A 10628-nucleotide genomic window follows, 5' to 3' on the forward strand; every position below is an offset into this window, starting at 1 on the left:
AGAGAGACACTTTGTCACAAAGTCATGCAAGAACATGTTTTTTAAAGGCTAAAGAACACAAAAACATGGACAGCGTGCATCAAGCATAGCACACAAAACAAAAATCTCCCATTTACCTTAAAATACCTGAACAATCTAAAAGCAGAGGTGGATAAACTACTTCTGGAAATATTAAAATCTCAACAAACCAGAATTAACAACCACTAAAAATGAAGATGGAAATGTCCTGAAAAGGAAAACAAGTTATAGGAGCCTGTTGCCACAGATACAAAAAGAACATGCTCACACATGAGGCAGCAGTGCATTAATACTCCATATATACACACGAGACATACCAGTGCATTAGCGCTAGCTGAAATGAGTCGCTACAGGGCCTGCTAATAATGAAGAAGAAAAAAGTAATCATGGCCTGGCAGAGTCTGCATCAAATAATTAAGGTCATAAATTAAATCCACAATTCTACACTCTCTGACCTTCTCCCAGGCTCTCAACAAAGCTTTAACACGGTCACTCTCCATCAACCCCAAAACAGCTATTGTATTAATGATTTCCCCCATTAAAACACTCAATAGAGCAGCAACTTCCAGCTTTAATAAAGCACGACTGCAAAGGGACTGTAGTTTTTGCTATAAGCGGAGTTCCTAAAATGCAAATTCAATTTACTGAATAGATTTAAACGGCATCTATGTGTTGCCACAATGACAATGAATGACATCAAAAGAGTAAAAAGCAGATTTAATGCACTGCTATTGTAATGGTAAAAAGCGGCTTGCACAGGATTATGTAATAAAAGCCTTTTATAAGACAAAATAACCAAGTAACAAAGAGACCCTGACTTCACTAATGTTATTTTTTTTAATGTAGTCCATTACGAAAAAGTCATTCTGTGTTGTGTATTGAATTTGTCAAATTAGCATATATGAAAATATGAGAAATCCTCTAAAAAATAAAACATTGTACTTTATTGTTTTACTTGTTATTCAGTGTCTGAACAAGTTTTTAAACAAGTATTGCATTCTTTGTGTTTGTTTTTGTGCTTTTTTTTTTAAAAAAAGGTTTTATCCGTAGTTATATTAGTAACATTATTTGACAGCTCCATCTGCCATTAAAGCAATAGTTCACCCACAAATGATGGCACTTATTCACAGCAAAGGATCCATTGGTGAGCAAGTTTCTCCAAATCTGCTCCGATGAAGAAGCAAACTCATCTTCATCTTGGATGACCTGAGGGTGAGTAAATTTGCAGCAAGTTTTCATTTTGGGGTGAACTATTTAAACTTGGAATTGCCTCCTGGTAATTGCAAGTTAAATGGCAGCCGAGATGTCCACAGTTGGGCAGCAGTTGAGATGCATCAGGTGAGATACCATATAAGAGTGAGCGCAGCCACTATGCCGTTGAGTATAGCCATACTGTAGCCCATGTGGAAAGAGTGTCCGGTCATTCTTCTGCAAAACCAAAACACAAACATCCAATGCATTAGTCCACAGTGTGACTATAACAAAAATCATATTGGTTGAATATTGTCCTTGATTTTGTAATTCAAATACAATTAAAATGAAAATACTTATTTTGGACAAGTGCATGACATATTCTTTAACAGTATGTAGTCTAAGCGACTAAAGCTGAGAAATGTGTTGCTAAACTGCATCAGAAAATTAAGTCTAAACAGTCAGTTTCACACCAGCATGCTTAGCAACTTGAAAAATAAAACACTTAAAAAAAAAAGTAAAATAAATTACACTTAGAAATCAAGAAAGTTCTAATATTAGTAAAGCAGCCACAGCAAATTTACAGCTTTAGGCAACTTTTTGATCTTTTAAGGCTAGAATACACTGACTAGAACTTAAAAATCTGAACATTTTCAGATTTTTTTTTTTTTTCAGACTAGACAGCATACACCTGCTGACTATGTAAATAGTTACTGAGAACATCATATACTACCAGTCTTTAAAGTAATTCTGAACAACAAACTAATGCAAAAATTGTTGCTAGGAGAAGCATTTATGAAAACTGTATATCATTGTCTCGAAATATCAAACATGCCTGATATCCTCTGGCTGTATGAATCACAATCTGAAGCCCATCATACACCTCACAATAGTTTTGTGGCAGTTTGTTAAGTGCCAAGACTCTGGAGCCTGGCTTTGACGTTTGGCAACTGGAGTGGACTCTAGTCTGCAAATCTGACGAAAAGTCATGTAGTGTATTCCTGCCTTTTGTTCAGGCCTACTAAGGTCTGTACTCCGACAAAATCTTCAATATAATTAATGAAGCGGTTAATTCTGTGATGATATAATTTGCACTGTGTCTGTGCCTTGATGATCATATTATGGGATTGTTAATGCTTTGTTGTGAATCCACCATAATGCTTTTCACGTTGATTCTAAAGTAATCAGTTTAAAAACAACTCTTGAATTTTTGTGCACAACTGACAGCTGTAAATTGTTACAATGCTCCGCTGCTGCAAAATCCACACTGTAAATAGAAACCTCTGATGCAATGGAAGTACTGTATGAGGTACTGTAATCAATACACTTGCAATCGTAACAGCTGTTATAATAATCTAAATTATTTAACTGATTAATTGTATGGCTACATGATGCAATACCATTTTTTATTTTATCACTCAATCAGTCTTGTTACTCTCTAGAAGTGTCTAACTCTAATGCAGGAAGTTTAAAAGCACACGGAACAAACAAAACTGAGGACCGTGTATGGAACATAGACAAGGGCATTGATCATATCAGCTGGCCATTACTCTACTCTAGTGAGTGCAGAGGCCCATAAAAATCCCATTATGAGGCAACCAGATGTCCCATGTTATCCACTCCCCTGAGTCCTCTTTAATGGCTAATTTGAACATGCTTTTAGAGAAGCAGGCTCAGTAGCACAAATCTGCACCAATGTGTCAAAAAAGTTCATTTTTTGTTCAGTTAATCTACTTAAGAATGCATTTTAAATGCAAATAATGCATACATAGACTTTTAGAATGAGCAAGTAGAATACACCTCTGCTAAAAAGATCATGTTTTTAATTTCAAAATTTCAGTAAGTTTTTTTGGGGGGTACTGAAGTTTTTTGTTGGCATAAATTAAAAAAATGTCAGAATGATACAATATCACACCCTGATATCATAATGAAGAAAGTGGAAAAATATTTTACAATTCTTCACTGTTTATCAATATATATAAACTTTCAGAAATGACATTCCACCAGAAGAAATTTGTGGTGTGACCCAAAAAAAAAAAAAAAAAAAAAAAAAAAAAAAAAAAAAAGTTACCAACATGACCAACATACAGAAACAGAAAAAAGAGGACCTCTGCAGACCCCCTCATGGCTGTCAAGGTCAATACATCTTTTAAAATTTGTATGACAAAGAAAGAGATCAGGTTGTAAAATCTCACATGGTGCGAGTACAAGATCTGATTACATAATTCATGACATTTGTTAAAACTTGTTATTTTACATAAGATAAAACCACTATTTATAGTATATTTTGAAAAGAAACAGATGTTTTTGATGGTTACACGACATAATGTTATTATTATTATAAAACCATATGAAACCACATTTCTGAGAACTTGGCACATTTATTTTTAAAGAAATTGTTATTATTTTAATGAAAGTTTTATTTTGGTTTCACAGTAAAAAAATAAAACAAACATGCATCATTTGGGTTATCCACTTGCTAAGTCGTATCATATTGAATATGGTTTCCAGCTCAATGCTTCCACTTTGTTTCAACTGAGAATATTACCATAACAGCCATTTATATGCGATACAAATTTATAGCCACAATTAAGCTAAGGATAAATACTCCAGGCTCACGATGTCCTGGGCACCAATATTTTAATGATTCATAAAAAAAATGAATCACTGTCTGGCCAACTAACATTGCATTATGGAGATAAGTGATAGGATCATGATTTTTGGTAGTGTTACACAATGTGAGTGTATATTTGCACCCTTTGTTGTTTGCTTTTATGATCTGATACCGCATTTGGACTAGGAAACTGTGGCGCACGCTGCATGGCACCAAAATTAACAAGCAGATTTCTGAAATACATCAGCTGGACTTGACCATGACACATTAAGGCTCATTTTCAATGAGAAGTCTCAAACAGACATATCACACGCTCAGATACGGCTCTATCAGCTTCTGTCAGTTAAAGCCAGGAAAGGTTCATCTATCCCAAAGACAAAACTGACTTAATGACACAATTTAGACAGACAGCAGCCTTGACATGGAACATTAGCGAGCCAAGCATTTCCCAACAAATCAATGGGGAAAAACAGTTTGGGAGATAATTATAATTAAGGCCATCCATTCAGATAATTCACAGATGTGAGATCTAATCAGGGAACGACACAACTAAAAACCCAAAGCACCAAAAGAGACTAAACTAATTTCTATTAGCCAGTTAATTCAGCAAATCAATTGTTGTGGCGTGAACTCCATGAAACTATCCTACAATGGAGGCAGATAATGTAAAACTTATCTGCTGGAGACAGAACCACAAACAACTGACTGTGACCACCATATGCACCCAAAGACTGAAAGGTTGGGTTTCTATGGAAACAAAGTGATGGGTGCATTATACAAATGTGTGTGCGCGTATCTGGAAACAAAAGAGGAAAGCTTCTATTAGCATCAGAGTCATCTGAGGATAATGCAAGAGGCTAATTGCTAGAGCGGCGCAGGAACATATAGTGAAATCTGACATGGAGAATGCCAAAAGGACAGAGTGTGTGTCGACCACTGCTGTTTTGTGCTGGTGAACCGGAGCTATGCAAGCGTGAAGGAACAAGTAGACCCAGTCACAGTTCCGTGGGGGTCAGTCAATACCACCCCATCCGGCTGCTAGCTGGTCAATAGCCTGTTTGCGTTCTGAGCCAGCTGTGTAAGTTGGGTTTAGTACAGACATCGTCAAAGCACCACTGTGTGATTAGATAACCAACTCACTTGGAGATGGAGTGACCCTGGGTTTTATCACCAAGCCTCCAGACACAATCGATACCGTTCCTCTCAAACAGCCAATCAGAAGCTGGCTTATAGTTTCATAAATTGGAGCACAGCCTTAAACTCATTTGCAAACTCAAAGTTAGCAGAGGAGACACATTTCAGCTGTCTTCAAATAGGCTCCCTGTTTTTTCACCATCTCATATGAATGAGAAGTTCAAGGGGTGCCATCCAGCATGAATTACCTGGAGTTGAAAAACAACTTTAAAGAGCTTTGCTACAAACTTTGTTCCATAATATGTTAGGCTGCATAATTTTTAGTTCAGTTTTAGGTCACCGTTCAATATTCATTAGAGGATGTTATCATTCAACTGTCCTCTGAAGTCTTTCAAAGCTTAGTTCTCCTCATGGCTGGATCATTAAATCTAAACTGAGGTAATTTCAAAGTATATTAAATCTGTGAATGGCAACAGTTTGTCACAGCATCCCTCTCTGTACGTGTGCCTCCTACCTTGTGTACACAAAGCTCCTGGTAATAAATGTCAGAAGCACTAAGGTCACTGGAAATACAACAATTCATAGTCTGATGGGCTAACAGCAATTCATCACACCTTCCAAACACTTCCTCATTTATGCAGTAGGTAAACCACTGAGGGAGTGTGACTAATGCTCTATATCTGCACCTACGTTCATTATTTTTTTTTCTTGGTGTCAGTTAGTTTATTTACTAACCATGGAGACGAAACAGTATCTAGGGTTTCACCAGCTCCAATGTGCACATTACTGAGTTGGTTGTGGCATTATTTCGGTGGTTAACACTTCCTGTTAACAGCTCAGACATATGTAGCAAAAGGGAATACAGTCACGAAGGTTTGCCCTTACCATTAATAGAAATCTGAATTATTCTACAAATGGAAAGTCCCTCCATTAAGAGTCAATGCTATCAAAAATTTGATGCTTCAGTTTGTAAAAGAAATCCATATAAATCAAGTGGTTTACAAGTCTTATGAAAAGGCACTTTGGAATCTAAACTGTATTGCTTAACGTGCAAGAAGAAACCTCACTGGTTTTGGTGGAGGCTCAAACATGATTGCGTGACACGCGACAACAAAACCTCATTGGTTCTTATGTCAGACAAGCATATTTGCCATATTTGATGTTCCCTATGTAAGTGCATTGCTCAGTGTTTATACTAGTGCTGTCAAACGATTAACAGCAATTAATTACATCCAAAATAAGTTTTTGTTTACATAATGTGTGTTTGTACGGTGTATATTTATTATGTATGTATAAAGATGCACACATACAGCATATATTTTGAAAATATTTACATGTTTATATTTATATTCCTAAAAATTGTCATATAGAAATATTTAATATATAAACAAAATTTTTCTTAAATATATACATGCATGTGTGTGTAGTTATATATACATAATAAATGTACACAGTACAGACACACATATTATGTAAACAAAAACTTTTAATTTGGATGCGATTAATCGTTTGACAACAACTAGTTTATACGTAAATAAACACCTAAATTAAATCTGTTCATCATATTGTGATAATGTCTTCAGAAGAATTTAATTAAAATCACTTGATCATATGGATTACTTTTACCATCTCTTTACGAACCTTTTGAAGTATCAAAGTTTTGGTTGTGTGGACTTTTAATGGAGAGTCCAAAATCTCTCAGGTTTCTTATGGGTTTATAATGACATGAGGGTCAGTAAATGATCAGAATTGACAGAAATGACAAAATTTTCATTTTTTGAGTGAACGTATCCCCACCCCTCCAAAAAAATAAAAATAAATAAATAAATAATTAAAAAATAAATAAATAAAGCCAGCTAAATGAAAGTCAATTACTTTGGAAAAAGCAATACTAAAAAGTTTAGGCAAATTCCCCTTGCTTCTCACTTCTCCAAGAGCATTAGCAGTTGGGGTAAAAGACATTTAGGCATATTTGATGGGGCTTGGAGCCACACAAAATCCCAGAGGACCAATTCTAGGACAGTTTTTGAATGTTCCGCTTGGTACAAGTATTCAGGTCTGAAGATGAAAAGCAATTACAGGAAAATTGCTTTTCTGTTCTGCTCGGTCTGCGCTCTCGCCCTGGCCGACTCGAACCAGCACAAAGAGATAAGAACAATTTTCTATTTGACCAGCTGACAAGCTTCTAAGGCAATGACAGCTAAAAACAAAATAGGAAAAATGGGTGAATAACCTCAGACCAGAGGAACAGCCTTGATAGCATGTTCCTATAACTCCTGTACTCTCTCAGGCTATTACACTGCTGAGCAGAACTGGCCATGGGGAAAAAAAACAGCTACTTGTAGAGACAATCAGAAATCAAGGACTGAAATAAATGAATAGTGCTCACAGGATCAGTGAGATGACTGTCAAAGGTGTCACAGCAGTAAATTAACTCTCGAGCATGATAATGGGTGAGTCTGGAGTGAAGTGATTGGGTGATCTATGGCTTCTACTTGGAAATTGAGTTTTTCTGCATACTGCAGATGAATGTCAACTTTGTCATTTCTGAGAAGTTTCTTCTGATTTCTTTATTCTTTTTTTTTGCTTATAATTCTTTAAATTGCTTTTGAACAGTACAAACATGGAGCCTTTACAGAAGATCAGTTTGAATTGGAAAATTATGTTTCTTGAAACTGAAGGTAGTTTGCCAAACCGACGGGTAATGTCTAAACACACATTGTTTTTAGATAAAAGTCCCTCTTACAGGTTTCAGATTGGTTTCCAAAGCACCATAACGTCAGTTCTAATGATCTAGAACAAATTCAGGTGAGCTTTCTAGATACCCAGGCAAATAATAAATGACTACTATTGGTCCATCAGATGCAATCTATGGAATACATCTATGGTGCCTTGAGAAACTGACCACATGGAGGTGTCTTAGTAGACAGGAAATAACTCGAATATCAGAGTCAGATGTGCCTTAATGACTTCCTCCCTCTGGATACTGCCTAAGAAGGTAGTGGATTTTCAGGTTTCAGACAGAGCTTTTTTTTTTTTTACCAGACTTTTCAATACAATGGTGCTTACTATCAAAGCAAGATCACAAAGTGGCTTTCTGTGGTGTATTGGGCTACACTTAATAAAAATGTTTAACCAACTTATCTAATTGTATAACATCTAATATTAAAATATAAAAATTTGCTTTAGAAATGGAGAAAAAGTTTCATTTCCCTTTGGAATAAAAGTTCATGGACATGGTACTGTTATCTATCTATACAGTTCTGCTCATAGCTTTACATTCATTGCATGTTACTTTTATTTAGAACTGTTCTGAAGAAGCGGTTTCACATAACAGATGTTTACATGGTCCATAAGACAAAATAATAACCGAATTTATAAAAATCAACCAGCTCAAAAGTTTACACACCCTAACATTGTGTGTTGATTACCTCGGTGATCAAAAACTGTTTTTATGTTTTGTGATAGATGTTCACACCCCTTGTTTATCCTGAGCAATTAAACTGTCTACTGCTCTTTAGAAAAACCCTCCAGGTCTTACCAACCATGACTGCAGGATTACGAGATCTATCTTTTCACACCGAGGACCATTGAAGGGCTGATATACAACTATTACAAAAGGTGAAAAGATTTACTGATTCTCAAGAATAAAGAGCTGTGCGATTTAAACTTCAATAGACAATGGTTTGTAGATTTTTCTTATTTTGTTTAAATATACATTTTATTTAAAGTATTTTTTTCCATTTAGTAACTTCAGAAACTACATAAGATATTTAGTTTCCAAAGGTTTATACCACATGGATCATAATGCATTGTGTTGCCATCTTGAACATCAGTGAATGTTACACACACTTGAATCTTAATATAGTCTGTTAAACAGCTTATTCGGGGCAGTACCACAGAAAAAAAAAAAGAAAAACTCTAAATAAGACCTCTAAATTGGAAATAAAAAAAATTGACAGTGTGCTACATGGTCGTGCGTTAGAGAATAAGGTTTGATGATTAATTGTGCAAAGAGATGAAACATGCTCACTTGAGTCTGGCTGAAGCAAGAGGAGTTGGGGGAAACATTCCTGGCTCAAAGGAGTCAAAGTATGTTAGGGTCCAGGAGAAGCTGCAACAAAGAACTCCTGCCACAGAAGACAACACCAAAATACTCCAAAAACCTGCAAGAAAAAAAGTCCTGTTTTACAACATGCAGCCACTATGCTACCATACACTAGGTCTAATTTGGACTTACCCAGGAGTCTCACTTCTGATCCATCTTCAGTGGTTATCCTCTCTGCCCTTAGATCTATAGATCAAATAATTATTAATCCCATTAAGCATATATGCATAACGCATATATTATTAGGCATGCACATGCTTGAAGGTCAGAAGAAGGGTTCCGAGAAATAGATAGGAATTTGTTTTACCTTTTAATACGATGTACAAAAAGGAGATTAGCACAGCGATAAATGAGACGATGACTACGCTACATAGCACAGAGACTATTCGAGCGGGCCACAGGTGTGTGTCTTTCCAGTAGCGCTGGCGTAAGGGTAGCCGCCCAGGCGTTGAGCTGCGGATCTCGCTGCTTTCACGTGAAGCTGCATTTGTTTCCTCCGACATGTTTCTTCTTCCTGCTAATGCGGCATTATCTTCATCATCAGAATAAACGTCTGAAGGGTGGCCGTCTTTATCTCTGACAAACCGCAGCATGGTTGCCAAGATATATTTTCTAAAGTTGAAATTGTTTGCTAGTGAGTCACATCCTGCGTTTTTATTTTGCGCGTTTCCGTTTCCTAGACAACTGGCTAGTTAGTTAGCACGCTGGTTAATCTCACTTTTCAAATGATTAATTTCACTCGATTTGTACAATGCATGTTAAATACGTTTTATACAGTCCAACGAGAAATACAACTGATTTAAAGCGGATTTCGCTGAACACTGCAGTAATTTGAAAATTGTCAAACGTTGAGCAGTTTCAAAACGTCGCGGTTTGTACTTCCGTATTTGCGAAGCACCGCCTACATTATCGTGTTATATCGTTGTAAATCTTTAGCACACAGAACTGTTTTATTTCAGACTGGTAGGTGTTATTAATGATACGCCTGCTTTAATATGATATTTAATTTCCTATACCAAACGTCAAAAGTCTTTTCTTATTGCCTTTCGGCTTCATTGCTCTTGATATGAAAAAAATAATAATATGATGCAGACTGACCACAGACTGATCTGAGTTTGTCACTGTTGTTAGAGATAATGTGGTAATTCATTAAATTATGAATGAAATCCTACTTACACGAATACATTGTTTTTTAGTTCATGTGTCTTGCTTGAGTTTATTTATTTTTCTTACATAAGTTCATAAATGTAAAAAACAACTATTAATATTTCAAGTTAAATGTCATTTAATCAATTTTCAGCAATATCATGTTAGAGTCTGTTCATTTTAGATAAACGCTTCTGTTAGTTAATTTCTTGAGAACGTTTTTAAATTTTTTCAGTCTGTATTGTATTATTTCATTTCTGTTTTTCATAGTTCTTTCATGGAACACTTCTTCAGCACTCTTAAAGTTTCTGACAGTGGCAGTTGGGAAAGCTGCCCACATTCTCAATAGCATTAAGAGTTGTCAGCTCTTATCTTTCTCCTCTTTAGTTCTGCATCATGAGCTGGTCCCTGACCTTG

General features: G+C 35.9%; 1 protein-coding gene across 1 annotated transcript; it reads right to left on the reverse strand.

Annotated features, from left to right (window-relative positions):
• Window positions 1-940: 940 nt before the first annotated feature.
• LOC109092479 (ADP-ribosylation factor-like protein 6-interacting protein 6) lies at window positions 941-9960 on the reverse strand. Its single transcript, XM_042725594.1, has 4 exons — window positions 9373-9960; window positions 9198-9251; window positions 8991-9123; window positions 941-1446 (listed from the first exon to the last, which is right to left on the reverse strand). Exons 1-4 carry the CDS (start codon window positions 9656-9658, stop codon window positions 1353-1355), a joined length of 567 nt encoding a protein of 188 aa, XP_042581528.1. The 5' UTR covers window positions 9659-9960; the 3' UTR covers window positions 941-1352.
• Window positions 9961-10628: the final 668 nt, after the last annotated feature.

Source organism: Cyprinus carpio, chromosome B6 (assembly GCF_018340385.1).
Source record: "Cyprinus carpio isolate SPL01 chromosome B6, ASM1834038v1, whole genome shotgun sequence".
Lineage (NCBI taxonomy): Eukaryota > Metazoa > Chordata > Actinopteri > Cypriniformes > Cyprinidae > Cyprinus > Cyprinus carpio.

Coding starts and splice junctions, on each gene's coding strand:
- LOC109092479 (XM_042725594.1), bottom strand. CDS start 9,658: ATGCTGCGGTTTGTCAGAGATAAAGACGGCCACCCTTCAGACGTTTAT. Junction 9,252..9,372: donor TTTGTACATCGTATTAAAAG/GTAAAACAAATT, acceptor TTTGATCTATAG/ATCTAAGGGCAGAGAGGATA. Junction 1,447..8,990: donor CTTGCTTCAGCCAGACTCAA/GTGAGCATGTTT, acceptor TTGGTTTTGCAG/AAGAATGACCGGACACTCTT.